Source organism: Oenanthe melanoleuca, chromosome 1 (genome assembly GCF_029582105.1).
Source record: "Oenanthe melanoleuca isolate GR-GAL-2019-014 chromosome 1, OMel1.0, whole genome shotgun sequence".
Classification (NCBI taxonomy): Eukaryota; Metazoa; Chordata; class Aves; order Passeriformes; family Muscicapidae; genus Oenanthe; species Oenanthe melanoleuca.
In genome coordinates, this window is record NC_079333.1 from 28,738,240 (window position 1) to 28,755,933 (window position 17,694).

At 49.2% G+C, this 17,694-nt stretch overlaps 2 protein-coding genes across 2 annotated transcripts; one reads left to right on the top strand and one right to left on the bottom strand.

The window, feature by feature from the left end:
- Window positions 1-2,280: 2,280 nt before the first annotated feature.
- LOC130259176 (homeobox protein NANOG-like) lies at window positions 2,281-8,599 on the top strand. Its single transcript, XM_056503208.1, has 4 exons — window positions 2,281-2,602; window positions 5,448-5,722; window positions 7,045-7,134; window positions 7,560-8,599. The coding sequence occupies exons 1-4, from the start codon at window positions 2,455-2,457 to the stop codon at window positions 7,920-7,922; spliced, it is 876 nt and encodes a 291-aa protein (XP_056359183.1). The 5' UTR covers window positions 2,281-2,454; the 3' UTR covers window positions 7,923-8,599.
- A 4,964-nt stretch (window positions 8,600-13,563) lies between these two features.
- Window positions 13,564-16,280, bottom strand: LOC130256617 (homeobox protein NANOG-like). The gene is made up of 4 exons (XM_056498382.1): window positions 16,115-16,280; window positions 15,420-15,691; window positions 14,607-14,696; window positions 13,564-14,241 (listed from the first exon to the last, which is right to left on the bottom strand). The coding sequence occupies exons 1-4, from the start codon at window positions 16,278-16,280 to the stop codon at window positions 13,810-13,812; spliced, it is 960 nt and encodes a 319-aa protein (XP_056354357.1). The 3' UTR covers window positions 13,564-13,809.
- Window positions 16,281-17,694: the final 1,414 nt, after the last annotated feature.

Consider the following 17,694-nt stretch of genomic DNA (forward strand, 5'->3'; position numbering starts at 1 on the left):
CCAATGAGATCAAGTGTGAAGTGCTCAGCCAGTGAAACTCCCAACAGCTACACAGAGACCCACTGCCACCCACACCAGCACCCACATCGTGTTTTCTGCTAGGTCTTCAGGTTCAACAGTCCTAAAAGAGATGCTGATACCTTCCAGGTCTGCAACCTTGGTTTCATACCCTAACTGCACCTAAGGGCATGAAGATTTGAACAGCAGTATAATGGTAACAGGCCAGGCATGAGTAAGAAGGAGAGCATAATATTCTCCTTGACTGGTGGTACTGGAGCTGCCCAGTGGGGTCCCAAGCTCTCTACAACTCATGTAACTGGTGCTAATGTGAGGGACAGCTCTTGTGACACTGCAGGCCTGAAATGTAGAATGATTCAGAAGGAAGACATGAGCCAAAGCAAATTGTAGAGGCTGTTGTGGCATAATTGACATATTCAGGATGTTCTTGGGTTTCTATTGAGGCACCTGTGCTCAAAAGCCCTTTTTTTTTACTTTAAGTTTTTCAAGTAAATTTAACATAAAAACCTGCTGCTCTTGTGCAGGGATATGTCTGTCGATCCCTGCAGTTTGTGAAGTAAAAAAGTGTTTCATGCAAACAGAAACCATTAAACTCAGAGTCAAGTCAGGTCCTTAGCTCCCTCCAGTCTGTACCTCATGGGAAAGTGTCTCTACAGACAGGTAAGCCAGGACTAGTGACCTGCCATGGGGCACAGAGCAGCACAGCACAAGTCCTGGTAGAAGTGGTGTTCTATGTCCTTTTACACTGATCTAAATTCTACTTCCTATTTCTGTTGCTTTCCCCCAACTGTTTGTATCTTCTCCCTGCTAATTCTTGAGTGCTCACAGCAAGCAGGTGCTCCTCTCTGTCCTTCTGGCAGGTACTGGGATGTGTGGGATGAGCACAGGCTTGGGATGAAAGGAGCAACAGGCATTTGTAAAGTACTGAGGTACAGATGGGTGAAAGGACTGTTCATTTGAAATCATTTTACATTTCTGTGGATCAGCACCTTCAGCTCTAAGCTTCTGATAGGAGGCATGCATGTGTCCTGGTGACAATGCAGGGCTGGTTCCAGCAAGAATTATTTTAATTAACTCTAGGACTTCTATCTCTATTAAGAAATGAACATGAGTGAGAGACTCACAATGTCTTTTTGGAGATTAAACTAATAAGATTTTCCTAAATACAGGTAGAGCAAAACCTGATGATGAGAGGGGACTGAAACAAGCTAAATCTGCAGGCCCAGAGCTGAATTCTGTAGTTCAGTCACTTATCTTTGGTTATTTAATGAACAGCTCGGCAGGTGCCTGTCCCCCTTGGGTAGGCCATATGTCAGGAAACATCAACTAACCCTGTCTTAAAGGAAACTCTTCATCTCCTTTATTCCAACCCACCTGCAGCAGCCTGGCAAAGGCCACAGCCAAGGCTACACAAATAAAAGAAGGATATGCCTTTGAAAGGCCATGGGCAAGCAAATCTGTGAACTGTGCACCTTACATACACTAGATCTTTTCCTAGCTCCACAGTGAAAACGTCTCTGCTGGTTGTCCCCCTGGTCTCCAGCCAGCTGAGATTCCTGAGCCTGCTCTGCAAATTGAGATCTGGTGTTGGATGTGTCTGGCCCTGTGTTCCTGAGTTTGCTGTGGCACAGGCTTGTTGAAGATGGGCCAAGCCTGTTTTCAGCTGGCTCCCTCCAAGGCCTGTATGAAGGAAATTCCTTCTCAGTTAAAATTAAATTAAATTAAAAAAAAAAAAAATGTTCTAGTCTGCAGATCTAATTCTTACTCCTCCCCCTGCCTCCTCCATCTCGGACATCTGCACCAGGAGTATGGAAGTGCTGCCAGGTCAGCGGGGGGTGTCTGTGGGTCTTGGCGGGGTGTCAATGTGACACAAGCCACAAATAAAGGTCTCGGAACCCTCCCCGTTACCGCAGGGCAGGGTGTGGGTTTGGCCGGCACGGTTCGGAGCAGCTCAGCACCAGGTTCACCTCCAGATTTACCTTGTCCACCCCCGCGGTGGAGGCTGGCCGGGATGTGTTCTCCCAGGGCACTGAACTGTACAGGACATCTGCGCTCCCGGGGTTTTGAGCCGGGACAAGCTCAGCAGAGCCCAAAGGAGCGATCAGCAGGAGCTGTCCTGGCCTCAGGGTCAGACCCTGCTCAGGTGTGACCGAGGAACCTGCAGAATGGGAGGAATTCAGAGGGGACATATTTCAGCCCTGATGCACGGGCTCCTTTCCCTGCCCCCTGCTCTGTCCCCACCCCACCGATCAGCCTCTTTACCATGACAAAGAGCCCGGAGGAGCGGGCCCGGCGAAGGCCGCGGTCCCGGGCCGGGAATGGCCGGCTATAAAGGGCTGTCTGCGCCCCGCGGCCCGCTCAGCTCGGCGCTGAGAGCTGCCCCGGGTGCGGGTGACATCTGCCGGGAGGGGGGACCCGCCCGTCCCGCTGCTCCCCATGTACCAGGCGTGCCCCGGCGGGGCTGCCCTGGGCTACCTGGAGCTGCACTGGGGCGAGCCAAGGCCAGCGCCCACAGCGGCCGGGCCCGCGGCCGGCGCGGCGGCCGGGCCGTGTCCGGAGGCGGCGGCGAGGAGGCACACAGCAGGTAAGGGCTAAATCCTGGGGCTGATCCCGGGGTACCTCTGCTCCCAGGCCGGGCTCAGATGCCTTCGAGCGGGTTTTCTTCTTCCCCTGCCTTGGTTTCCTTGCGTGGGAGCTAGGCAGACTGCGGTGTGGTAGGCAAGGAGGGGAGGTGACCTTGGCCACTCACACCACTTTTCCATGCTGCTTTTCTGAGGTGACTGCCAGCCGGCTTCCTGAGCCTCAAAAGAGCCTGCGAGAGTCCAGGCACTGTCAGGTCTGTGCTCCAAGCTGAAGGGCAGCTTGCTCTTATGGAAGTTCTTGGTGCAGGAATATCTGGACCTCCTTTTAGTTTAATGCTGTCATATGTGCCATTGAGAGAAACAGATCCTGGAGATACTTCTTGTGATATCCCTTATAAACTTCTTGCAGCTTTTATGTGCTTGTTAATCATGAGCCAAGGCCTGCTCTGAATCACTGGCTGCTGGGAGATCTGCTCCTTCAAATCTGGCATTGTTACTACTGCTTCTTTAATTTTGCCATTTTCCTCTATTTTCCTCTTCTTTCTGTGCTCTTGTTGCATTGCCTTCCCCATTTTAACCAAAAAGTCCCGGGCCTCACCACAGTGACATTTTCTGTGCCTGCCATTCCTCCCCCACTCCAGTGAGTGGCAATAGAAGAGCTGGTAAGAGCAGGTTTCCCCCAGCCTCACATTATGGTCAGCAGGGCAACACTCTAGCAAGGTGAATGGGTGGGAGGAGAGCCAGGTTTTGGGGTGCCACTTTGAAGCTGTCAGTTGCTATGGAAAGCCACAGGCTCAGGCAGAGTGATAATGGTTACTTGGCATGTGGCTACGTGACATGTAATTTGGAGAAAGGCTCAGGCTCCCTGTATTCTGCCTGCCCCACAAAGGCAGGGCAGATGGACTCCTTTGTGCCCTTGTTGTGTTTGGTATATAGACTTTAACCCCATCTTCAAGCACTCTCCCCTCATACCTCTCTTAGACAGCCCAGTTGTGGAAGTCAAGGCCTACAGATGTCAAGGGCTTGTGGGAGTGGGTCTGTCACAGGTTTTCATGTTCACCATGTCTGTTGCATTGTTGTTCATGTTTCTTGCTTCCACTCTCCTTTACTCTCTTCTCATGGGAGAGGGAGCACTTTTGTCCTGAGCTCGAGCTGCACATGATACATTTCATGGGGCTTTGGATGACAGGTCAAACAGCAGCCTGGGGGATCTTTAGTTCTTCAGTGTCTTGCTGTGGCTCCTGTCTAACAGGAGACTTTCCTGTTTTCCAGGCCCATGTTCCCAGCATACTCATTTCCTTCCCGGAAGGTTTTTACTGCACAGCCTGCAGGAGCCAAGCATCCTGTGATACCACATGAAGTTTTAGCTTCCCATGCAGCCAGGTCACTGATGTTCAGCTTCCTCAGGGCTCTGCATTCTAGCCCCATACACATAACACCACAGGCCTTTGCACCTCTTCTGCTGACAGCCTCTTCCTGCATGTAGACAGAATCCCTTTGCAATCCTTGGGATGTGCTGCTTCCCAGTGTGAGAGTGATTGGTTAGTGGACTCTCAGCTTAGGACAGAAGAAGGAAAGGTTTTGTAGGATGGATGGGAAACCCATTCCTCTGGAGGACATCAGTACTTTGCTCTGGACACATGTTCTGGAGATTGAGGAGGGTGTCTCAGTGTCACAGCTCTCAGGATGATTGGTAAGGAGGTTGGGAGACATTGGTTGGGCTCAGTAGTCAGAAGCTTTGTACTGAAATGGCACTGCCCCATTCACTGCACCTCTAGTAGAAGAAGAGGGGGTGCAGGAGGATGCAGAGGAGTAGCTGGAGGAGGGAGGGATGGGCAGATTCATCATTGTAGTTAGGGGAAAGAGGACTGACTGCAGTCAGGTTGGCCTGAGAAGGTCTTAGCCTCTCTCAGACCTCAGTAATCTGGGGATTTTCTTATCCCTGCAGCCTGAATGACTTTGCATCTTGGCAGGTTTTGTCTTCACTAGGAGCCCAGATTGTTCAGGAGGCTTTTCCTTTAGGTCTTTATCTCAACTTTGTCATCAAGAGACCCCTTAAGACATGTACCAGAAGAAATGAGAAGGGGCTTGAATGCCTTCCTCTGCGCTCTTGAATTTTGTCTCCCATTTCCCTTTCAGGAACAGGATTGCTGCCTCCTTTCACCTGTTTCACATATCCACCTTTCCTCTCCCTCTCCCATGTGAAATTTCTCTCCTTCATTCTTCTCTCACCAAAAGCCCCTCTCAGACAAACGGGTCCTTTGACCTACAGTGTCTCCACTCTCTGTGGTGGGAGAAAAAGGCCAAGAGGACTGAGCCAATATCCAATGCTTGATGCTCTCTACCTGCTTCCTCACTGAGCACTGGCTACTCTGCCCCACCATACATCACGGTCAGAGGTTGCTTTGTCTCTACTGAGTGCCTTGGTATTGCTGGGCAGCCAGTTTTGGGGAGCCCAGCCAGCTACCCAGAGCTATGCTTGCAGTCACGGCAAGGCATTTTTACACCACAATCAGACTGAAATATTACTGAGGCCTTCTGGAGGAGGAGAGCTCACTCTGAACCAATGTGCTCCACACTCTTGCACCACTCCCTGCCCTGACTTTTCTGCCTGGCAAAAGGGAGCCACGAGCATCAGAGAGAACTGATTTTGGAGGCTGCTTGCTCTCAATGTGCTTGTCTGTGCTCACAGATCCATGAAGAAAGGAGGGTCACACAAGCCTTTGCTTCAAAAGAGGTTCCTGTCTCATAGGCAAGGAGCTCTACAGCAGGCAGGGAGCATGCTTATACCCTTGCAGCTAAACATTTTGTCTCTTACACCTTTTCTCATTGCCTTTTTATTTATAGAAGTATCCCCAGCTTCATCCAGTTCTGGGAATTTCAGCCAATTCACACCAGATTCAGCCACCAGTCCACATTCGTCACCCTCGTCCCCACAGCCTACAGCTAAGTGTCAGAAGGGCAGAGAATATGGCGTGGAGGGGATGAGGAAGACCAAGAGCCGTACAGCTTTCTCCAAGGAGCAGCTGCAAACCCTGCACCAGCGCTTCCAGAGCCAGAAGTACCTCAGCCCCCAGCAGATCCGGGAGCTGGCTGTGGCCCTGGGACTCACCTACAAGCAGGTGAACAGAGACTTTGACCCACAGTGTGTTGATCTCACAGTGGCTGAGTGGTCACTTAAGGAAGTGCCAGGATGGAAGGATGAGTCCCCAGCAGCGACTGAGGCAAAAGTGCCAGCTAATAGTTGCTCCCCTGCTTATTCATGCCCAGACATCACAAGCACTTTTGCAGATAGAGGGGTCAGTGGCACCTCATTTGGGCCTCCCGAGTTGGGGGTCAGTTCAAGGTTCTCTTGCTAACACCTGTAGTAGAATTGCAAACCCAGTGATGAATATGTTGTTCACCACAAACTGTCTCTACCCTGGGCCTGACAGCACTTCACAGATTTTTCCATGCGCTGTGAACTTCACAGAAACCCTGGCACGCATTTGTTCTCTGAATCATGGAGCTGCTACATGCTGAAAGCTCTTGCTAGTGTGTCCCAGGTCTTATCTTGTCCAGTATCTAATAATGCTCCACACTCAGCACTGACTGCCTTACACGTGCTCCCTCCTCCCCGTGGGTGCTAGGTTCACACATCACTGCCCTTTGGGGTCTTTGCTGATCTCCAGGTATGTTGCCTGTGGTGAAATGATGCTGCCTCCAATGATGCCTTCCTAAATCAGGGGGAGCTGGGCAATGGGGCACAAGAGCTCACTATTACAAGTCCAAAATCTGCCTGAAATTTGGATCTCGGAGCTGGGCATGATGGCCTGTATGCCCTGGGACTAAAAAAGTTATATGTGCATTTTAAGTTCACACATAAGGCACACACTGAACTGGTTCTGTCAAGAACAAGGCAGGTGGGACAGTCTGCTCTTCCCTTGAATCCACATCCCTGCAAAGGCTGCTTTCACAGCACAGACACAGCCCGGGGGGGAAATGGCCCTGGAATTCGCCCCTGCAAGGAGCTTTGCATTTGGGAACTGCTGGGTACAAGGATCAAGTCTATTCCTTCTCTGTTCACAAATATGCAGAAACAGTGTCTTAGAAGTTTGCCTGTTGTGAAGGGGGCTTGTAGAGGTGTTGGTGGATATTATTTACACCAGTCATCCACCTTCATGATTGGAATGAGTCGGTTTGTCTCAACTATCACTGTCTCTTGACACCGAGCCACCCCCTCCCCCATCACACAGTTGCACTAGCCACCTGCTGAGGCTGCTAGACAGACCTCTCCCCTTGGCAACACCCCCTGGGAGTTCTTAAACGCTTTTATCTGCTGCTGCCCATGTATCTCTGCCATCTGGTCACTCTCCCTCTGGTTCTTCCTGCTTGTGAATTCGGTAACATTTATTTTTCCCTCTCCTTTGCTGACATTTTTCTCCTGTTTCTCTTCCCCACCCAGGTGAAGACTTGGTTCCAGAACCGGAGGATGAAGCTGAAAAGGTGCCAGAAGCACAGCCTGTGGAGTGAACGGGCTCAGTGCCTCACACAAGTAAGAGCACAGCACATGGCTCATCACGGCTCTTCTGTCTGGGCACATCAATCCCCTGTTTCCTCCATGGGGGCAGCTTAAGCATACGAGTGTGAGCGTACCCGGCCTCCTGGTTTGCTCAGCACAGAGACATGGAGTTGGCACCACTCCCATGTGCTGGTAGTAGCACAGCAGTGGGCTGGCTGTGCCACAGAAATGTTTCCAGGGAAAAGCTGTTTTCCTTTTACGTATATATGAGAATATATATATGATTGTGTATCCACCCCGAAGCTATGGGAATGGACATGGTTCTTCTTGCCCTCCATGCCATTGCTGCTGGTCAATAGACAATATGAAATGTGAAGGGACAGAGCCCCAGTATGTGTCAGGCCTGTGGACAAAAGTGGAGGAGTTATGTCTTGAGACTCTCTGCCTTTGCCTTTCAGAGTGGCTTCCAGACCGGTACTTACCTGGATGTGCACCCCAAATTCCACCAGGGCTACCCCATCACCACAGCTGGCAACATCCAAACCATGCCTGCCCCCTGTCAGCACTATGGAGCAGGGCAGAACGCCTACACAATCGTGACCAGCGAGGATGGAGGAGTCTTTGGCAAAGGCGGGGGGACCTGCAGCGTCCAGCAGACAGTGGGCTTCATTGCCCAGCACAAAGTAGACTTTTACCACAGCTACCCTGGCAGTATGGAATATCCAGGCTCAAAGACAGGTGATGGCTGTAATTTTCACCACTCAGCCACTATGGGGGCTCCTTTCCCAACCACTGCCAGCCATCATCTTTATCATTCCTAAGCACTGTGGATGTGAGGTACTTGGTCAGCCAGAAATAAAATCTTCACATCTCTCCCTTTGTTATTAGTGTGCTGTCCACCTCAGGGATACCTTGTAGCTAGAACCTGTTTTGGCATCCAGATGTGTGCCTGCAGACACGCAGCCATGCAGAGACCCATTTGTCCAGACACAGAGCCCTTCATTTCTGTGCCCGTATATGAGCACACACATATTCCTTCCTTGATTGGCACAGACAACAAGCTCCCTTATAGCAAAGCCCAAGATATGGCTACCCAGGTTATGCCCTGCATCTTCTTAATTATGGATCTTACAACTTGTCTAAGGGGAAAGCATAGAGTCCTTTGGGGATCTCATGTCTATGTATACAGTTGTGTGTGCATAACACATGAATCCAGGGGCTGTATGGAGAGGTGCTTGTCACGTACCTTTAACTGAAGTTGGGGAAGTTATTGTCACGTGCCCGTTATCCATCTGAAGTGTAAACCATCACTTGTGTATATCAGCCTTGAGGTGAAGTGATGAAGTGTCTAATGAAGGACATGTGACAAGTAGCTTGCAGAAAGACTGGTAAGATGATCTTATAAGCCCTTCCTTCTAGTCTGTATCTTTCTGTGCCTCCCCTTCAGAAAACCTAACAGTGTGTATTGTCAAATAAAAAAGAGTATTTTTTAAGACGCATTATGTATTTTATGTATATCTTTTTTTCCCACTGCAATAGAGCATTGCAATATAAAAACCAGATGGAACAAAATAGCCATAGCAACTGTATGCCATTGTTATTTCATGCTGAAACTATGAATAGAAATTTTTCTGTATTATTAGTGGATCGGCTTCATGGCTCTTGGCAATACCAGATATCTTGAGTCAAAGAAACAGGTGAGTAACTATCATCCACCTTAAGAATTTTCCCTGTCTAGCAGTATTGAATATGGGGACTGTAATTTCTAAACTTAACTATGTAGGTGTCTAAGTACCTAAAACCAGATGTGTGTAGCAAAGTATGTGTAATAACAGGCGTCCAGTTCCCTGCGTCACAGATTTTCTGTCACTCTTTTTTATCACTCTTTGATGATGACTACAAATTTATCTTAAGGCAATGAAGTAGCTGCCATGGTTAAAAAAAAAAAAAGCATAAAATTAAGGCAGTGATTTCTGTGACTGAGGTAATGAGAGGCATGGTCTATTGGCAAAGCTGATTTATGTCCCTGTGCCTCACAGCTGTTTGTTCCCTCTTCCACTCCCTCATGCAGACACTCTTTTGTAGGTTTTGTAGGTGTGCTGTATGGTGTGCTGGCTTTGGCTGTGTTAATTTTCTTCACAGTATCTAGGATGGGGCTGTGTTTTGGATTTGTGCTGAGAACAGAGTTGATAACAGAGATGTTTTCATTATTGCTGAGCAGGTCTTGCACAGTGTCAAGGCCTTTTCTGCTTCTCCTTATCTCCCTGACAGCAAGAAGGCTGGAGGTGCTCAAGGAGTTAGGAGGAGACACAGCTGGGACGGCTGACCCCAACTGACCAAATGGATATTCCATACCGTATGGCATTGGGGTCAATGTAGAAAGCTGGGAGGAGGAAGAGGGGGACATCTAGAGTGATGGCATTTGTCTTCCTAAGGAATCATTACACAGGATGGGGCTCTGTTGTCCTGCAGGTGGCCTGCCTACGTATGGGAAGGAGGAATGAATTCCTTGTTTGGCTTTGTTTGTGTGTTCGGCTGGCTTTTGCTTTACCAATTGTTTTCTCACTTAAAGTCTGATTCTCTCCCCCATCTCAGTGGTGGGGAGTGATCAAGTTGAGTAGCTGCACTGTGCTTATTTGCTGCCTGGCTTTGAATCACAACGCCTGGCCGGCATGATTTGGGGAAAGATAATGCCTTTTCCATAGTGAGTCATAGAATCTTTGCACAGCCCCCACCCTCTCCTCTTACAACCAGCAAGTGGCTAAGGATGGGCAAGACTGTTCTTGAAACCCTCAGAGGGGTGGGGAACAAAAGGTGCTGGCTAACATCGGAGGGTGGACTATAATAGCAGCAATTATCAGGGCTCTCACACCAGAATGAAGATATTTTTCAGTTCTTCTCAAGCCAACAGTTCCGTTTAATGACCTGAATACAGCCTAAAAGCTTTCCATGCCAACCCATCAAAGGCTGCTCTAGGCAAAAAATGTTGAGTTTACAGCTGGTCCTCACTAATAATTCTTTGGAAAAAGAGCCACATATCATGCCCTGTGCTTCTTCAGAGATGCTTTAGAATAAGCAGGAGGCTCTGGGACTAGCTTGCAGAAAGCTGCTATCTGTAAGAGCAAGAGCTGTGATCTCTTTGCTACTGACCTTCAGCAAAGTAGTGCTAACCAGACCAAGTATTGCTGTTTCCTCAGAGACACAATTTTTCAGAGGCCATCATTCAAAGACAGACCTTATGGCCACAGGTGGTTATGGAGTCCAAAAGCCAAGTAGGCAGGTTACAGGGAGATCATTGATGTCTACTGTATCAGGAGCTGCATGCCCAACATCCTGTGTAAAAACAGCAGGAATGCAGCTTCTGTTAGAGGGAGTCCCTCAGTCCCAGCCAGCCAGAGGGACACTGGGAACATGGATTCTTTTCTGGTCTTTGTCTAGTATCCAAGCAATTTGGCTCACCCAAAGCAGAAGTACCAGTGTTGTAATTTGTAAAAAATTTAATGGTTTTGGACGCTCTACAGCTGCTAGACAGCAGATGGACTTCTGTCAAGTATGAGAAAGCAATTCTAGCCTCGTTATGAAAGAGATGGCAAGATATGAACTTTTGAAGATACTCTTCAAAGCTTTGGACACCATGGCCCTCACAGGTAAGAAAAGACTTGGAATGGTGATTTCTTGGATTTTGTTTTAAAGTTTATTTTTTTCCTTTTATTTTAATGTCCAAATGTAATGATTTAGTCATTCATGCCTCATGACTATTCAGTACCAGCCAATATGCTGCTGCCCTCTGATGACAAGCCAGGCAAGAGATGTGTGCTTTACTGAAAATCTCCAAAACCCTGTTAGCTCAGCCTTCGAGTCATGCGGTGTAGTTAGATAAATGAATGTGTTTACATATGCCTGTAGGGAAGAGCCTGTTAAAGAAAAGACCATTACTTTTATCTGCACTAGAGAGACAACTGGGGCTGTGAGCACTTGCTCATGGTTCACTCAGAAGAAACATGTAGCTTGTAAAACCCCTGCAGGCCACATTAACACAGAGAGCAAGGAATGAGGTTGCTTGCACCACTGTACCTGCTGGGCATTGGCCCTGTGGGACTGCTGAATAGTAAATCACAGAATAAAATCCCAGTCTGCATAATCTGTACAAACCCAAATTTCTTCGGCTTTGGTGGGATTCTCTGCATCACTGGAACTACATCTGCAGCTATTTTGCCACTGCAGATATTGTAAATGTGGAATGTATTCCCACAAGCTGTAACACACACAAAGAGCTCAAAATCATCTTGATCCTAAAAAGATTTGCTGGCAAGGCAAATCATGTTTTCAGTGTGCAGAACTCACTGTTACACAGCACAGTCAAAAGAAGCAGCAGTCCTAATAGAAGTGTAATGCATCCTAGCAGAAAGAGCTTTTGCTGGCATGCACTTTCTTCCTCTAAGGAACTGATACCAACATTTCTGCAAATATGAGGCTGGAGGCAACTGCATCTCCACCAGTTTTGGTAGTAGTGCCCAATTACCTGTGCAGTTGTTTCACATGGTGGTGTGATTCAGGCATATGAAGGCAACAGATGAGAGAGTGAGATCACCAGCTCTGTGGAAAGGTAGAGTCCTGTTTTTTAATTCCACAGGCCCTAGAAACACTTCCCGAGCAACTAGAAATCCTTTCCAGCCCCCACCTCCAAAACTTGCATAACAGCTGCTCCACATGTTCCCTCCAGCTACATGTGCTTGCCAAACCTGCACACAACCTGGGCTGAGCAACCAGGGGAATAACAGCCACGAGGGAACACTCAATTTCCACAGAACACTCCCCCCGCAAGTACATGGAATAAGAAACCACAACACAAGAAATCATTCTCAGCCCCAGGGCAGTTTTAGCAACAATATCTGTTTCTGCAGAAGGACATCTGCTAGCAGAGTTCTGGCTGCCCTTGCAGCAGACACATGGAAACAAAACATACCAAGCAGCACAGGTAAACAGCAGCAGGCATCCTCTGCAAATGCTCTGCAAAGATCTGTATATCTTACTTCTTTGAAGATTGCATGTTAAAAGAACCCCAAAAACATAAACTTATAGTTTTAAAGCTGAAAGACAAGGCATAGTATATACGACTTGTATAGGTGATTTATATGGTTCAGCTTTTTTCAATTTTTTCAAAGCAATTGTTAAATTAGTACTATTGCTAGAAAATTACCCAGAATTCATACACACTGCTCTTGGGACATTAATCTCCCATGTGGATGGGAAAGGATCTCTTGTTCTGTAACACAAAACACATAAACTTGGCCTTTCCCCCTTTTCTGGGTCAGATTTACCTTTTTCTGCTGTTTTAAAATTGGCAACCCACACATGTGACTTATTTTTATGTCCTTCTCTACACAGGCTCAAGCCTCCACTTCTCTGTCCTTCAGGTACCTATTGTACCTTACCTCAGGAACAGACAAGCAGGTTCTGTTCAGCAGAGAACCTGTAGCAGTTTGAGCCTGAGCAGTCAGCTGCTAGTTTGGCTAATTGTGCTCTGTGGGAGTACCCTTGAATGAACCCTTTTCAGATGAAGGGCTTCAGTGGTGCAGTGTACTTTAAAGAACCTGAGATTAAACCCAAAGACAATTTCTGTTAGTTTGGAGTATGATGAAATAGCAACTTGGTTCTGGTTTTGTATCAGTGCTGGAGGCAGGAGATGTAGTTACTTACTCGAAGACTTCTGTTGCCATTTGGGGTCACAGCACAAGAACCCAAACAGAGCTGCATATTGAATTATGCAGGATTCCAGACCTCCAGTTGCGACTTTCTGAAGCACCAGCAGGCGGCCACACAATCTCTAGGACACCTTCTTTTGCTCCATCCTCCTTTAATACTTTTTTTTTTTTTTTAATCATTGCTGTTCAAGGGCTAATATAAGCACGTTAGAGGGCTGCACATCACTTCAAGCCAGCAGCTTGTCCTGCAGTTGCCTAGCCCTCGAGCCTCCCCTCACCTTCCTTCCACTAGGCTACACACCTGCACGTTAAAAACAGGCTGATGGACTTCTGTGACTTGCTCCTTTTAAAAAATTGCTGGATCCCACCCCAGGAGAAACACAGTAGGGTTTTTTTCCCCCTCCCATTCCTCAGTACTGCAGATCTAACCTGTGTAGCTGGCTGCTCAAATGGAAGCTGCTGACATCACAACATTAAAATAAAGAATTTATTTGCAATTCAATTAACTTTGTAAGAACATTAACATTAATAATATTGAACATTAAGCAGAAAAACAATAAAATACAACATGAACATGGAACTTTACGAAAAATTATTCTGCAACAACAAATATTCACCTCCTTTGCAGTGGAAGCTCTGCTGCAAGACACACAGAGCAAGGCTCAGAGATCAACTGCTAAAGAGACAGCAAAGAAGGTGAGAGTTGAACAAACAGACCCTAACAACCTCTGCTGCTCATAGCTGCAACATTGCACACTGGCCTCAATGAATGAGGTTGAATCTTGTCAATACCCAAAGCATCTTTGCCCAGGGTTAGCTATGAGCAGAGAGGCACACTGAAACGGGAAACTAGCCTCAGACAGCAGAGTGCTGAGCCCCTCCAGTTATTAAAACAGCAGTAGTGGAGGAAGGGCAAGAAAAACGAAAAGAACATGTATTCCTGAGTCAAAACCCTGGAAATCCCATGGGTAAACACAAGAGATGGGAGAAAAAAAAAAAATACTCAAACCTGAGACTCATACCCATTCTGGTTTCCCATGGGATGCCAAGGTAACTGGCATTGATTCTGTATAGGAGAGCTTGAATACGGTGTGACACTGTCAGAGGTGTTTTGGAAGTTGGAGGAGTCTTCTACCTTCACGCTGACATAATCTACATTGTCAAAGCAGCTGTGATAAAAGTTCATTTGCTGGCTTAATAAACCCACGGTTTGCTGGGTATTGCAGCTCGTCCCACCTTTTCCAAAGAGCCCCACATTCTCCACATCCTCCACAGACACGAATGAGTACAGATTTTGCCCATTCCCATAAGACTGTCCACTGCTGTAAGCCTGGTGCACGTTGTGCACAGCCTGGAAGCTCCTGGTGGCGCCGACAGGGAAGACCTGGTGGAACGTGGGTGCCATGTCCAGGTAGGCAGCCTGATGAGCCGCATTCTAGGAGACAAAGAAGATCGTTTAGCAGTGCAGAACCACCCCAAAGGCCCATTCTTTGCGATGGGTCCTCTTTTCTCCCCCAGCCCCTCCTCCAAGCCGAACAATAGCGCCTTTTTCATGCCCATTGTGCTCCCAATAGGCCAGTAATAGCAGAGATGACTGGTTAGTAATCTCCAGCTCAACGTGTCCAGGAGACCCGGCTGGGGGAAAAACCCGCTTAAAAAAGATGCCATTGTAAGGCCTATTAGGAGGAACATAGGTGGCTTGGTAATATTGTATTACTGTGCATTGTCTGAATTAGCAGGTTGGACATGATACATTTCTCCCCGCAGTCTGGAGGAGCCGTGACTGCTGGTGATGCTCACCTGCGGTAGGTACATCCCTTTATCCACCCACTGGCTCTCCCTTTGGCAACGCTTAAATTTCATCCGTTGATTCTGAAACCACGTTTTCACCTAGAAGTGATGCAGAAAGGACATAAGAAATTAGAAATTAAACTTTAAGAGCTTACTAAACATCCTTATTTCCGCTACAATCCAGTTTCTGACCGACTTCTAATACTGTAAATTATTTCAGCACCTAGCAAGGTGCAGCTGATGCAGGCGGCTATAAAATCACAGCGCTGAGGCATGAAAACTAACATTCCTACTCCTCAGATCACCCCGGGATCTTTCCCGACCACGAAAACCCTACCTAAAACACTGGCCAAGGAACTGCAGAAATCAGGTTGTGAAGCACTATCTCACTGCTGTGCCAAGGTCAGGGCTCAGGACTCCAGAAGTGAGTCGTTCCTTTAGTCAGACACAAGCAGCTGCTGCAGCAAGGACCGTCTCTCTAGGGAGGGACCACGGTGCCACTCCGACTAGGAAAGGCCACTTGCACAGCGGGGCAGATACCTTTCTGCATTCAGAGACAACACATGTCCATACAGAAAGTAACCAGACTCTGCATAGCCCTGCTTTGCTGCTCTGCAGGCCCTTTCGAACACCTGCATGGAGTGGGTGGATAGTGCTGGAACCAAACGCAAAAAAACTGAGTCATAAATTTTCGCACCCTCTGCTCTCGCACGAAAGCAGTAGTAGCACTTACAAGATAACGAAAGAAATTTCTCTCTGGAGTCCAAGAAAAACACAAAAAGAGACCCCCAACTCAGGTGCTGCTCAGAGCAAGATGTTCACCTGCTTGTAGGTGAGGTCAAGGGCGGCAGCCAGCTCCCGGATCTGCTGGGGGCTGAGGTACTTCTGGTTCTGGAAGCGCTGGTGTAGGGCTCTCAGCTGGTCCTGCGAGAAGGCTGTGCGGCTCTTGCTCTTCACGCCGCCCTTGCCTTGCGCCTTGACCTTCTGCGCGGAGGAGTGGGGAGACGGGGACCCTGCGGCCGTGGGGCTAGTGGCGGAGTCGGGGGTGTGGTACTGCGTGAACGTCCCAGAGCTGGAGGAAGCTGGAGAGTCAACTGGGGAGGGAACAGAAGCAGAATGAGGGGAAAAAAACCCAAAAAAACCAAACAAAGCAAAACAAAAAAAACCACAAAAAAACCCCCTTTAAAGTCCAGATTTGTAGGAGAATTTAAGATCGCGGGTGCCCTGGGGACCCGCAGCCGTGGGGAGGTGGGCACAGGCCGCTTCGTGGCGGCGGAACAGCGTCTGTTCGCCCCTTCAGCCCGTCCCGCTGGGCAGAGCGGCCACGCTGGCACCGCGGGCAGCAGCGCCCGCCGCCCCTCCCCGCCGACACCGGGGCCGCCCGCAGCACCCCAGCCCCGGGCGCACGGCAGCATCCCAGCCCCGGGCGCACGGCAGCACCCCAGCACCCCAGCCCCGGGCGCACGGCCCCTTCCCGGCACCGGACAGCCCGATGGCTCAGCCCCCTGGACACGTACCTGATGAACTGGGCGTCTTGGCCGCGGGCAGGGGGAGCGCGTCCAGCCCCGCAGCCTCCTGGGCGGGCGCGCTGTCCGTGCTGCCGGCCGGCAGCCAGTAGTAGTCCCCATACCTGGACGCGCCGGGGTAGGGCGCGTAGGGCAGCGTGGCCAGGTGGGCGCTCATGGCCGGGCCGGGTACCCCAGCCCCGAGCATGAGGCGATGCAACTGTCGAGACGAGCAGCAGCCTGTGGACGGACACCCCATTTAAGTCCTCCCCAGGCTGGCCTAGGCTGGAGGGTATTGTCATGGCCATTGTCATGTTAAAAGTTGGTTGACTAGGGGGGAAGGGACTTCGAGGGTATTCAGGGACTGGGGGAGGGCTGGGGCACCGGGCTCCGCTTGCCAGCTTGGCTCGTAGGTGCCGCGGTGGGATGAGCACAGCCCTCCCTGCTGCGGCGGGGGAGGCAGGTCCCTGCTGGCCCCTCGGGGCAGCAGGCCTGAGCGGAGCGAGTTGGACAGAGCCGGGCAGACACCCCCACCCCCTCATTTCACACTCTTTCTCCTCCCAGGTCCCCACCCAAACAGAAAGAATGGCCCCGGAGCCCGCCGCGGGGCATGCGGAGATTTTGTGCGTCTGCATTGCAGATCGCAACCATCATTGCGAACTGATAAGCCCTCCACCTCCCGCAAGTGAAGGGGGCAGGGGGATGGCCCTGTAGAGGTGTCTGTATGGCGGGGAAGAATGCTCAAAGAAAGCCAGGCTGCTTCTCCCACCGGCTCGCCCAAGCCTGAGCCAGGCAGTCCTGTTCTGCATATTTTCCAAGCTTCTTTCCCCCGCCATTTAAGACTTTAAAAAGTGGTATCTTAAAACAAAAGCAATTATTTTTGCTACACAGCAGGGAAGGATGGGAATCACCTAGTCAAATTCAAAAGGAGACAAGAGCACTGCAGCTGTAAGAGAACTTTACAGATATTAAGGATTTGAAGTTACAGCCTACAGTCTTCTTGGGGAGAATAAACTCTTCCCCTTGCCAACTTCCTCCCCCAGCTATTACTGCTTATTTCAAGGAAATTAAAAATTTATCGGGAGGATCTCAAAGCCCGGGAGTTACAAAACCTGGAAAATCACCTGGAAAAAGTACAAATGCAAAAATTTGTACAAAAGCAAATTCCCCACCTCTGCCAGTGCAAGGAAACAGGACACAGGCAGAGGTGTAGCCACTAACCTGCTGCACTGTTAAAGGTTTTTAGGACCTGACAGAGAAAGGCTTTCCTTGATCTCAATTTATCTCCACCTCCCATCTCGAGCCATAAAGAGAAACGAGCCCCAGCTGGTCCCCTCAGCCAGGAAGGAAGGGTCATTGCCGGGCTTTTGATCATCTCCTAATTAATGATTTAGATTCTCAGAATCCGGACAAGATCAGGACTATTGGGAACGTGGGAGAAGAGATTATAATCGAGTGTGAGGGATGCAAATGCCGAATTAGGGCCAGAACCTGGTTCTAGCCCCAAAGCAAGCAGAGGCAGCAGGGCTGTGGGTTTTGGGCAGCTCGCTTGCTCGGTGCTGGCAGAGCAGATGCACGAACGGAAAGGGATT